The sequence below is a fragment of the Ictidomys tridecemlineatus genome, chromosome 4 (genome assembly GCF_052094955.1).
Source record: "Ictidomys tridecemlineatus isolate mIctTri1 chromosome 4, mIctTri1.hap1, whole genome shotgun sequence".
NCBI lineage: Eukaryota > Metazoa > Chordata > Mammalia > Rodentia > Sciuridae > Ictidomys > Ictidomys tridecemlineatus.
In genome coordinates this window covers 87,951,267-87,965,180 of record NC_135480.1, presented here as the reverse complement: position 1 = coordinate 87,965,180, position 13,914 = coordinate 87,951,267, and the positions used below count along the sequence as shown (strand labels likewise).

The following is a 13,914-nucleotide window of genomic DNA, read 5'->3' as shown; positions in this document are numbered from 1 at the left end:
TATATATCCACCCACTCTACCTACTGTTTATTTCATCTCTATTCTATCTTGTATTATAACTACTGTATTTATCTCCTTGGCTTTAAGGTATGTTCTGAAATGACTTACTCTCATAAATGTTTTACTCCTTTCCTGCTGTCTTTTCTAAAGTGTTTAACTTTACATATACATAATAGATATCCAAGATTTAAAAATTTAACTGAAACTTACTTTTTATCCTAATTTTTCACAATATTATAAGAATACATTGAAGAAACAATAAATTGAGGAAAAATACTATGAAACTATAAATTTGAAATTATATTACTTTTTGAATTTGTTTTTATTTTTAACTTGTTATTTTTAGTTGTACTTTAGAGTAGAATTTATTTTGATATACATACATGGAGTATAATTAAGTTGTATTACTTTTAATAATCAACACCTTATAATATTAATTAAAGTTCATGACAAATTTAATAAAATGTTTCCTATCATACTGTCAAAGAAGAAAGAAAATTAAATACTTTTAAAACACAATCTGAACCAAATTAATTACACTCTCATATATGTACACTACCCAAAATAGCTTCAAATGGCCCTATTAATAGTCAAGAACTTTATATAGAGTGATAAATTAAAAATTCTAAAACATGAACTCAAAAAGTAAAATAAAACTTCCTTATGTATACCAAACTATTGTTCATTTGGGGAAATAAAATTGGTTCAAATGTCCATGTGCTGGCATGTAACCACTGCCCATGATATCTAAAAGTAGTTTATTTTTCATTTTTGCTCTTGAATATTCTTCCAAATACAATGAAGACAAAATGTCAAGTAAAATGGTTTTAAATTTGCAAATGAAAAGGTTGAACCATAGAACCTATTAAACTTGGAGAAGCCCTAAAATCCTATAAATCTAAGATTCTAAAATTAAAACATTGTTGCTGAGCTTTTAAACTACTAACCCCTAGTTCATGATTAGTATATGCTCTGAACTCAATCATAATATTTAAATAAGTAGAAAAAAATAAAACAAACTTAAAGCTGGCTGTTTCACTTAAAAAAACAAAAACATTACTTAGTAATTATGATACAACTCAAGGGCTAAAATAATTCAATTACAATAAAACAAGAACTCTCTGAATAAGTTAAAACCCAACAATCCTGCAAAAGAAGTTAATCATAAATTGGCAAAAACAAAAAGTCTGTATGCTATTCATACTAGATTGACTTAGCCAAAATACTATTTGAAATATATTTTATGGCTTACCTAAGAAATATCATTCCCATTCTAGATATTGTGGCTGGTGAGGCGCAACTTAAATCATGAGTTTCAAATACAAAATTAACATTTGGGCCAAACTGAATCCTTTCTCCACTAGGCATAGTGAGTAGACGGTTGTCATCCAGAACAGAATTCAGAGATTCTATCCATTCAGGGTCAATATCACCATCACAGATTATCCATGAGCTCACATCTAATTGAAAACCATAATAGGGCAGTGATAATAGTTAAAAAGAAGAAAAACCCTATTACCTCTTGTTGTTTAAAAGTGATGTCCCTAAGTATTTCTTTATTTTTGAAGTTGAATATAAAGAAGAAAAAGTTGAACAAGCTAAAAATTTTCATGTAAATTTTTACTACAAATGTCCTAGAGAATTCAAGAATAAACCTTGATTAGCTGGCCAAAAAACTCAACTATATACCTTGTGATAATGCTTTGTTTATCTATAACCATACAGATTGGTAATCTCCCTAAAAGAAATTGGTATGCAAGACTTAGACAGTCCTATTCCCATGAGACACCTACAAAATATTCTTCTGACTTTTGTCTTTTACTATATCATGAGAATAAATGTATGCTTGCTATGTAATGTCTCTTTTAGAAAATATTCCAAACCCAATTTTCAGTGTCAGTACAATTTTTAATGTACATCAAAAAATGACCTCAAAGGGGAAAAGCAGATTATATATACAGCTTTCTGGGAACAAACTTTTTTAAATCCATCCTTCCTAAAATGGGAATAGTTCAAGTTTAAAACAATTCAAAGAGAAATATGTCACTAATAAAAGTGTGCAAGATAAAAGACTACATCAAAAATCCCTCCCAAAGTCATAGAGTTCCGAACATTCCAATCACTGCCTTAGAAAAATGACTATTAATTCAATTATGACCTGATTAAAAACTAAGGAGTCTCCTCTGATTCTTCCAAAAAATATTTTTATAAAGCCAACTCAAAATACTTCAGACAAAGCCAGGTGCAGAGGCACATATCCGTAATCCTAGCAATTGGAGAGGCTGAGGCAAGAGGATTTTGAATTCAAAGCCAGCCTCAGTAAAAACGAGGTGCTAAGCAATTCAATAAGATCCTGTCTCTAATAAAATATAAAACAGGGCTGGGGATGTGGCTCAGGGGTTGAGTGCCCCTGAGTTAAATCCCTGGTACCACCCCCAAAAAAAATTCAGATAAGAAAAGTCAACTGTTACATTTTCAAAATGATTCAAAGCAATGTATTCAAACTAACAATTAATAGTGTTAATAAAACCAATTAAATTATGAGGTATTATGATATCAATTCAGAAATCAAATATTTTGCTGGGTACGGTTTCACAGGTTTGTAATCCCAGCAGCTCGGGAGGCTGAGTCAGGAGGATGGAAAGTTCAAAGCTACTCTCAGCAACAGCAAGGTGCTTAGCAACTCAGTGAGACCCTGTCTCTAAATAAAATACAAAATAGGGCTAGGGATGTAGCTTAGTGGTTGAGTGTCCCTGAGTTCAATCCCCCATACCAAAAAAAAAGAAAGAAATCAATCAAAGATTTTTATATTTATTCAGTAAATTAGTTTACAATTTATATAAGTTACTCTGAATTTTGATTTTATTAAAAGTTGTTACAGAGTATAAGTCAAAATGTTTTAGTAAAATATCAAATGCACATTTTATAAGGTAGTTTATGGCTATGTGTAAGGCCTAAATTATAAGGATAGCATTACAGACAGACTATCATTTTCTACAACTTACTAACTAAAGCAATGAATTACACAGTAGAGACTAACCTTGTGGTTCCCGAACTACTTGGCGAGCACTATTTGTCAAAACACCGTCAGACCATTCTCTTGTATCCATGTCAATATGGCCTAATAATTGATGTCTAGGCATAGCTTTGGGATTCATCGTATATTGTTTTACTGTTTTGCCAATTTTACAAAGTGCTGCCCTTAACATTCGCCAAAGGGTTGATTTGCCAGCACCACTTGGACCAACAATAACGACTCCCATTCTCTGGCGTAACTGTTCATATAATTCTAAAGCTTTCTTGATCTAGTAGAAAAGAAATGTATTCGTATGTTATTTATAATATTCAATTATATTCAGTTCTGCTTTCATTCTATATAGATGTTCTATTCCAAACATGTAAATTAAGCTTTTGATCTCTTTAATACAAGACAAAATCTTAAATAAAACAATATCTAAATAAATCTTAATATTTTTACAATGTGACTTTTAAATTCAGTATTTGTTTAAAAGAAACAGGATGCTTTGAGGTTTTTTTTCTTTTACAATATAGCCATTACTTTCTTTACTCATTCATTCATTCAAATACAGTATGTTCATTATTTTATTCACTCATTCATTCATTCATTCATTTATATCCTACCTTTCTCCAAAAACAAAATGTGAGGGGAAAGTGTTCATTTGCACTAAAGAGACCCACTGAAAAGAAGCTCTCCTAGGAAACTATCAAAGTGAAACTAAATCATATACAATTAATTATCTAAAACACATATGATGGATTATATGCCAGATACTAGGATGGGCAACAGGAATAAAATGGTAAGCAAAAATATACATGGATTCTATATTCCATGAAGATTACTTACTATCTGATGGGGGATAATCAATATTAATCAAATACACAATTAAATAGTAGACAGGTATATATAATAAAAATAATGAAAGCACATAGTAAAAAGACTTATCAGGACTTCAAAATCAGGTTTCCCTGAGGCAAGTGATGTTAAGGTTGAAAGATGAAAGATAAGTTGGAAGATGTATGATAAGAATAGTAAATAAGGGGCTAACTAAGAAAAGCTATTAATATATTATAAAGTATTCTTCACAGTTACCTGATTCTGTATGATTTCATAATTGGCCTCTTCAAAGACTTGCTGTAATGCAGCACTTAGTTCATCATATTCTACTTCTTTAAAGTCAATTCCAGGAAAGACATCTTTAATCAGTGCATCAAACCGGATACAATCAGCAAATGTAAACTTTGACATTGTATTAAGCCTCAATGCTTGTACCACAATATGACTTTCATTAGCTAGAAAAAAAAAGTTTTATTTGAAAATAAGATGCTATCAATTTAATGACTACAAAAATTTTTTTCTATATTCTTGATATACATTACTAGTCATTAAATATATATTACATCATGTGAACTGGCAAGCTTAACTAAACTTTCCATTTTTTGACTAACGAAAAATAAGTGTCACTAAACAAAGTTATGAAATTCTTTTCATAGATTCTCCAGACTTTAATTATAAAAATCATTATCACTTATACTTGTATATTTTACTTTTATGATCTTTATAACAACTCCATAAAGTAGGTATGAAAGTTATTATTATTCCAGGTATACATATGAGACATTAAGTATGTAAAAGTCTAATTGTTTTTCCTGAGAAGGCATAGCAGTACTACAGGTGGGATTCAAATCCAGGTAAAGTAATTCTAGATTCAAGTATCTCTCCAAATATACCAATACTGACTCCCAGAGTTTATGTCCTAAAACTAAAAAATAACAAATTGAAAAGCAATCTTTGATAAGCCTTGCTCAAAATTGATTCACATGGGAGACCAAAGCAGGAAGATCACAAGTCCAAGACCAACCATCCTAGTAACTTGGCAAAACCTTGTCTCAGAATTTTAAAATAGGGGGCTGGGGTTGTGGTTCAGTGGTAGAGCACTCGCCTCGCACGTGAGAGACCCTGGGATCGATCCTCAGCACCACATAGAAATAAATAAACAAAATAAAGATATCGTCTCCACGTATAACTAAAAGAATATTTTTTTAAAAAATCTTAAAATAGCGATGGTTGGGGGTGTTGCTCAGTGGTAGAGTACTTGCCTAGCAGCACAAGGCTCTGGGTATAATCCCCAGCACCAAAAAAAAAAAAAAAAAGTAGAAAGAAAGAAAAAAATTTGTTAAGGACTAGCTATAGCTCTTGAGCAAATCACTAAATGTGAATCTCAGATTTCTTCTTATATTTACCACCAGGGAAATAATATCGTCTATTATAGCAAACAATTCAAAAATTAAATGACTCAACATAATAAAAATTTCTAATTTCTGATTTTAAAAAATGGCTCACAAACCCATTCTTAGACCAAAGGCAAAGTAGTATCATTGCCAGATTTCTATTTTTAAGGATACTATTGATAACATATATATACATAACAAAGGCAAGAACAGAATTCATACGCCATCTTTATTTTTTATTCTAATTTGTTATATGATATCAGAATGCATTACAATTCATATTAGACATATATAGAGCAAAATTTTTCATATTTCTGATTGTATACAAAGTATATTCACACCATGTGTGTCTTCATACATGTACTTAGGTAATGTTGTCCATCTCATTCCATCATCATTATTTACTATATTTCTTAAAAATAATCAGAGAGGGATGGGGTTGTGGCTCAGCTGTGAGTGCTTGTCTGCCATGTGTGAAGCGCTGGGTTTGATCCTCAGCACCACATAAAAAATGAATAAGTAAAATAAAAATATTGTGTTCATTCATACTAAAAATATTTTTTAAGAAACTCACCAGAGATAGAGGAATGGAAAATATTTATTTAACCACTTCATAAGATAGCTATATCTACCCTTGAATATGTCAATCCAATAGGAGCTAAATTCAATTCCCTTGGTAAGATATGTATTTTGATCATTTAAATTCCAAATAAGTAATTTTATGTAGTCCTCTCTGCTATTTTCACAGTGTCTTAGTTTTAAACAATCTGAAGAAACTGAAAGTTCAATATTCCCATGAAGGCATACATCCATTGATGATGAAATCATTTATTTTATGAGTGGAAAATCATTTATTCTATATGAGCAAAAATAATATAAGCATACATGAGTCCATACAAATTAAAATAAATAATTTAACAAAAATGTAAATGAAAAAAATCTTTAGAGAAGAATTTCAAATAATAAAAATAGATGCTTCTCTATAGAGTGGAGCATTTTCATTTTGAGGGTGAGCTAGTGTTTTTTAATATGCTTACAAAGCATAAAGTAGAAAACAAGGAAAATAATAACTTCACAATGGAAAAACCTGGCAAACTCTACCTCAGTCAAGTGATGAAAGATAACCTCACCAGTGATGTCACGTGGTGATCATGTACCCTCGGATACAATGTGATGAATACAGCACTTCACCATCACCATACTCTTTCCCAAATTTCATAACCCAATTTAACCAGGGTATACTATATTTGAAAGAAAAGACCTCCATGTGTTTTAAACTTTTCATTCTTGTTAAGATTAGACAAATGCTCAGGCTGTACTCCACATCTTCTTAATAAGGAACTTTGGGAGTGGGGTCCAACAGTCTGTATTTTAATAAGCCACCAGTGATTCTAATAAACATTTAAGTTTGAGACCAAGTGAATTAAGCTATTCCTTTACATATTACAACTATTTAATATTCGATGTACATTTAAAAGTTATTATATAAGGGGTTGGGAATATAGCTCAGTGGTAGAATGCATGCCTTTCATGAGACCCTGGGTTCAATGCCCAAGCATCCTTCCCCAAAAGTTATTAAAAATTTAAAAAAAATCAGAACTTTAGTTAAAAAACAATATCATAAAATAGGTTCATTACTTGTGACAAATGTAACAAAGTAATATAGATTATAACAAGAGGTGAAACAGGAGGTAAGATATACAGACATCATCTATACTAATCTATAACTTTTCTGCAAATATTAAACTATTCTAAATTAACCTTATTTTTAAAAATAAATCATTATAATTGGAAAACTATTCTAAATTAACATTATTTTTAAAAATAAATTATTATAATTGGAACGATTGATCATACCATCCTGTTTAGTGCCATTTTTCTTTAATTGTCTAAGAAGATTTCCACTTCCTCGAAGAACCGTCTTCAAAGCTCTCAACCCCCAATCATAATGTTGCTGAGGTGTCAAAAGTTCCCTGAAGTAAAGACATGGAAATCCTGAAGCATCAAATAGCTATAAGAAATTATTTTTTCATCACAGCCAAAGAAATCCAAAGCATAACTACTAACAAATAGAAATAAATACTAATGTTCCACTAATTTATGTAAGAAGTCAATGGCAAAAAATGATCACTCAAGTAAGCTACTGAATAAAGATAAATGGTGCTCACGGATCAGAATAAACCTTTCCTGAACTAGTTAATTACCTTAATTAAGATACTGACAGTTACCTCTTATTTTTTTCCTAAAGTCTTTGATCAATGTATCTTGCTCTCCATGTCTTATATTACTCTGTTCCCCACAATCTCTTAAATAATTTAAACCAAAATTTTAGGCTGCCCACTCCCCACAAAGTTAAGATGTGGGCACTACTAGAAATAAGATAAAAGGAAAATTGGGAACGTTTTCCTCCAAAGAACAGTAATTTTTCAGTCATAAGCTAGTAAAATTAATTAATTCATTAAGAATCTTTTAGTTGGAACACTACAATATGAATATTTTGAAGAAAAAATCAAATTAGTAGTATTTAAGAAAAATAAGTAGTGTTGAACCAGATGTTTTTATTGTTCAAATAAAAGCTTTCATATAAACACCTCAAATACATAAATTTATCAATATAAAAATCACTAAAGTTAAACTGGAAAATGTGAAAATGATCACTAGTAACTATAACCAACCTTTTGAAGGCAAAATATAAACATATTTAAAACAAGAAAACTCACCTAGATAAGTTGAAAATGGCTACCAATTTTCTGCCCAATACTTTAGCATCTTTAAAGCCTTCTGAATACAGAATAACTTCTGCAATAAGATCATTGTCTGGACGAGACATAGCCACTGGCCTAAAAAGCTGTTTAAGATTATCAGGCAGTTTTTGTCTTCCTCCATAACCTTTTCCAGCAGGATTCATAGTGATAAAAATCCCAGAATTAGAATTTATTTCTACCTGAAATATCAGAATAGCAGAATCAAACTTTTGGAATTATATATATTGCCAAAGGAAATTTTAATGTGACAAATTTCTACATAGACTTACATCTTAGCAAAAAGTAACCTCCAATGTGCTAATCCATCTCCTTACTCAACATATAATAAACTGCATAGGAATATACTGCTTTACAGAGGATCTTCATAATAAGTATTTTGAGACTGAAAAGTTTAAGAGAGGAGTACATAATTTGAAGGTCTGTTCACTCATTCAACATAGGTTTAATTAATGTCTTCTTTGTGCTAGGCAGTTTAATAAATGCACAGAGACAACTCAGAACTAAAGTCCATAACATTTTATGCCCTTGAAGCATAGATTTACCCTACTAAGGAGGTGACAGTGGAATAAATGTCATGACAGGAAAAAGTCAAATAATATAAGAAACCTTGTGGAAGCATCATCAACGTGGCATTACGAAGAGAAGCTAAACTACGAAGTATAAACAACAAAGGGGCAATTATTAAGTAGAAACACCTACAGTAGTGAAACTAAGAAATATGGCCATAAAGGAAACAAAAGAGGCAGAAAGGAACTGAATAGGCACTTCACAGAAGAAGTATAAATAGTCAAAACATATATTAAAAAATGTTCAACATCTCTAGCAAGTAGAGAAACATAAATTAAAACTACACTGAGATTCCACTTCACTCCAGTCAGAATGGCAATTATCAAGAATACAAATAACAGTAACGTTGGCAAGGATGTGGGAAAAACGGTCCACTCATACATTGCTGGTGAGAGTTTGAATTATTGGTTCAACCACTATGGAAAGCATATGGAGAGTCCTCAGAAAACCATTTGACCCAGTTTTCCCACTCCTCAGTATGTACCCAAAGGATTTAAAATTAACATTCTAGAGTACTGCAGCCACATCAATGTTTATAGCAGCTCAATTCACAATAGCTAAGCTATGGAACCAACCTAGGTGCCCTTCAACAGGTGAATGGATAAAGAAAATATGGTATATACTCACAATGGATTATTACTAAGCCATAAAGAAAATAACTTTATGACTTTTGCTGATAAATGGATGGAACTGGAGACTAGAATGCTAAGTGAAATAAGTCAGTCCCTAAAAACCAAAGGTCTAATGCTGTCTCCGACATGTGTATGATAACACACAATAAGCGGGAAGGAGGGAAGAATAGAAGTTCATTAGATTAGACAAAGGAGAATGCAGGGAAGGGAGGGGAAATGGGAATAGGAAAGACAGTAGAATGAAACAGACATAACTTTCCTATGTTCGTATGTGAGTACAAGACCAGTGAAACTCCACATCATGTACAACCACAAGAATAGGATCCTAATTAGAATCCTTATTATACATGCATGTATAATATTTCAAACCACACTCTACTCTCATACATATATCTAGAAAGTAAGCAAACAAGCAAGTAAGCAGGGATTGAAAGAGAAAATTAATTAAAATATGTTTATGTTTTAATTATTATTGAGGGGGGAAGATGTGATTATGTTTAAAAGCCAATAAGGAATCAGTAGAAGTGGGAAGGATGAAACTCTAGCACAGAATGTAAGAGAAGTCCCTAGAAAATAGATTCCAAAGCACAGGTGGAAAAATTAGTACTGTTTGGAAGAAAAGACAATTCTTTCTTTGAAAGAAAAAAAATGGGAAAAAAATAATAATAAAATGTGAAATAAAGTAAATTTTGATAATAGGGAGGTAATATTTCTTTTTCAATATTCATATAAATAATATTAATATAAAACAGGTCTTATAGACAAATTTATATTATGAAAATGTTATAATGGATAATAGCATAATTTCACATTTCTTATAACTTTTGGTATGTTCAGCATTACATAATATACAGAAGATGTTTACATTTTCTACATTCTAATGTTATGAATGTATAAGTCCTATGGGAATAAATAAGGAGCAGAATAGCTATGTGCTTATTATTTTAATACTTATATGAAATAGTGATTTGAAATGTGTGCCTCCAAATTAGACAGACCTGGATTTAAGTCCCAGTTCCACTACTTTTACTGTCAAATCTTCATCCATGGAGTGGAAAAATTATAATAATAATAATAGTATTACCTCAAAGGGTTGTAGTATTAAATAAGATAATTCATTAAAGAACTATGCACAGCGCTAACACCAATAATAGTATATAATATAGAATGTAATAATATAAACACTATTATAACTGACTTATTCCACATTGAAAGTTTAAAGGTGAATGGTAAAAGTGGAACCAAAAAAGGGTAAGAAACCTCAGAGACATTTCATAGATAAAAAGGCTTATCACATTGGTCACAGATTAGTCTCAGGGCTATCAGGGGATTAAAGATAGAATAAAGGGAGATAGAATAAAGCCTAAGTATGAGGAAGGACAATCTTATAAAAAATTTTAATTCTTCCATGTTTTTTACCTCTTTGCCAAGTAGTTCACATACAGTTCTATGATTCTTCAAAGCATCTTGAATTGTCTGGATTTGCATAGATACAGCTGATAGCACAGATTCTTCCAGTCTGTTGAATTCATCAAAACATCCCCAGGCCCCACATTTCACCAAACCAACAAATATCCGCCCCATTGATTTCACATCTATGCCCTTAAAAAATAAAAATAATATTCATTTAAAAATAATTAAAATCTCTCACAGTAATTTAATATTTCATCAAATATCTATGCCTATTTGTTCTTTTAAAAAACGGGTCAAGTAGCTCCTCTTTCAAAACTCAGTGTGGGATCAAGGAATAAACAAAACAATACACATGGAAATGATCTGAAAAATACACAAAACTGAACAAATAAAATATTTTGTTATTCTAGTTGAAATATAAATCTCACATAAAATATTTTGGAGAATATTGGCCAAATGATATTGTTATATTGTGTGCATGCAACAACAAACCTCACCATATGTACAACTAAAATGCATCAATAAAAATATCAAAAAATAAAAGATTATTTTAAAAAAGAAAAAATATTTTGGACATAGTAACTAAAGAGGAATTTAAGATTTTTCTTCTATTCAGTATTCTCCTTAGTAGAATTCATTTTCTACAATGTGACATTTATTCTGTATTATTATTTATTATTCACAATAACTTTCCATGGTAAAGTTTTGGGACAATACTATGGGCAACCTCTCTCTATTTTACTTTTCAATTAAAACATTCTGTCTATATGTAATTTAAAATAGAGTATTAAATATATAAGTACATGACAACTAATCCAAACATGTTTAACATATTACATAGTTTAATAATTATTTATTCTACCTCATCACAATTAAAAACTAAAACTTGTCTTCCAAGAAGTCCACCTAAAGCCTTTACTGATTCAGTTTTTCCAGTTCCAGCTGGTCCATAAGGATTTCCTCCAAGTCCCATCTTCATGGCTTGTGTGAGTGTTAGGTAGCACTTATCTGTCAATGGAGTATAAACCAGCTTAGGAGCATTACCCTATACAAGAGAAACACAATGTTGAAATATTGGGGTTCTAGTCAACATTTATAAATATTTACTACTTGGGAGATTTCGAAGTATATTATTAATTTTTTAAAATTGCTTATGAAACTAATAATTTGAAGATATCAAATAATTCCCAAAATTTCTACTAAACTGTAGAGAAATAGATTATAATGCTAGCTGTTCAACATACATTTGGGTCTCAACATACATTTCCTTTTTGAAAGAGGCATATACTTATTAAAAAATGTGTTGAATATATTCTGATGAGTGATTCATTATGATAGAAAAAAGGCAGAAGGAATACAGCTGGATTTTTTTTAAAATAAATGTGAACTAGGTTTTTTGTTTAAAAATTGTGTTACCTTAGAAACTGAAAACATTTAGTAAAAATTCTGGCATGTTTACAATGGCACTAATTTTGGCATTGTATAAAGGGGCACAAACTAATACCTTCTATTGATGCTAACTATATCCAATGCTCTTTTTATTTAGTTGTAGTTGAACATAATATCTTTATTTTATTTACTTATTTTTATATGGTGCTAATGATCAAACCCAGGGCCTTGCATGTGCTAGGAGAGCGCTCTACTGCTGAACCACAATCCCAGCCCCACAATCCCAGCTACCAATGCTCCTTAATGATATATTTCAAATTCTATATAAATGTCACTCAATAAAAGGTATATTTTAGAGAATTTAGTAAAACACTGACAATATTACAGTTTTATTACAAATAGAATAATTTGGTTTTTACATAAAACTTATTAAAATTCTGATGAAAAAGAAAGAAAATAATACAAAAATACTATCAGGCTGGAGATGCAGCTCATTGGTAGAGCACTTACCAAGCATGTGTGAAGTCCAGGGTTTAAGGCCCAACACACACACAAAAAAAAAAAAAACTGAAAAGTTACTATTGAATAAAAAACCTTACTTTCTTCTAATAGCAAACTTCCTTTAAATAATTTCTAACTAGAAAAATAAAACATTTCTGCCAGAAGTCATACCTGATACTCATAAGTATACTGAAGTTCAGAATCCACCATTTGAACATAACATGTGTGATCACTTTTCATATAGAATCTAACTTGTTTCTTCCAAGCCCAGTCTTCAGTTGTATGAACTTGTACTTGGTTTAATTGCTTCACCACATCAATATTATGAATAATGTCAAGAATTAGGGCTTTAAGTTTCAGTTCCAGAATGCCTGATTCTGAACACAAATAAATATAATAGAAAAATATCTTAGCCTGTGACTTACGTACTTTATGATTATGTATACAGATGATTTCTGAATGAATTTAAGTGGTAATTTTATAAGACATATGAATCAAACCGTTTTTGCAAGCCAAAAAAAAATGTTGCCAAGAAATAATAAATTTGCCTTACGCATAAAAATTCAATAAGAAGTCCTGATTCCCTACAAAAGGGAGCAAGCATACTTGACTTTGTTTTTCATCTAAATATAGGTAAGAAACCTGTACAATATGCATTAAACTCCTATTTTGCACTCAAAAAGGTGAAGAGTAGCAGGAAAACTGAGGAAGCAGACCAAAATGAGAAATACCACCAAAACAGTGGCAAATTTGCCTTTTTTTTTTTTAATCCTTTGTTATTCCTAGTCCTGTACCCAATGTAGTCAGAAATTCAGACTGGTATAAAAGACAGCTCCAGGAGGAGGCCTCTAGCTCAGGTTTGAGAAGCAGGAAAGGTGTCCTGGTATCTACAGCCTGACAACTAGGACCCAGAAATATCTAAAACTCTGAGAGAAGTTTTAGAAATCAGAGGAACTATGATCCCAAGATAGTAAAACAAATCCTAATTGCTTTTTCTTTCTGTACTCCCATCAACTGAATCAGTATATGAACACTATCACAAAAAGTATGCAAGATGGGCTGGGGTTGTGGCTCAGTGGTAGAGCACTCAACTAGCATGTGTGAGGCCCTGGGTTCGATCCGCAGCACCAGATAAAAATAAATAAATAAAGATATTGTGTTCAACTAAAAAATAAATATTAAAAAAAAGAATTAAAAAAAAAAGTATGCAAGACAATAAGCTCCATAAAACCCCAACTTTCTGGCCAAAGGACCATAAGGGAAACAGAAGAGAACCAGAAAATACCAGGAAGATCATGGAAGAGATTGAAAAAATTATCCCATAAACTTGTTTATCAGTTCCAAATTGTTCATGAATAAAACACATTATAATAATAAACCAAAGACTTAAAGAACTG

General features: G+C 31.0%; 1 protein-coding gene across 4 annotated transcripts in view; it reads right to left on the bottom strand.

Moving 5' to 3' along the window:
* Positions 1-13,914, bottom strand: part of Dync2h1 (dynein cytoplasmic 2 heavy chain 1) — a 329,197-nt gene that overhangs the window by 260,454 nt on the left and 54,829 nt on the right. For all 4 annotated transcript variants that reach the window (XM_005329090.4, XM_078046934.1, XM_005329089.4 and 1 more), the window contains exons 32-39: positions 12,689-12,894; positions 11,490-11,672; positions 10,634-10,816; positions 7,971-8,194; positions 7,108-7,223; positions 4,112-4,311; positions 3,041-3,305; positions 1,253-1,460 (exon numbers count right to left, since the gene is read on the bottom strand). In XM_005329090.4, coding sequence (XP_005329147.1) covers positions 1,253-1,460; positions 3,041-3,305; positions 4,112-4,311; positions 7,108-7,223; positions 7,971-8,194; positions 10,634-10,816; positions 11,490-11,672; positions 12,689-12,894 — 1,585 coding nt within the window. The remainder of the gene's footprint in view (positions 1-1,252; positions 1,461-3,040; positions 3,306-4,111; positions 4,312-7,107; positions 7,224-7,970; positions 8,195-10,633; positions 10,817-11,489; positions 11,673-12,688; positions 12,895-13,914) is intronic.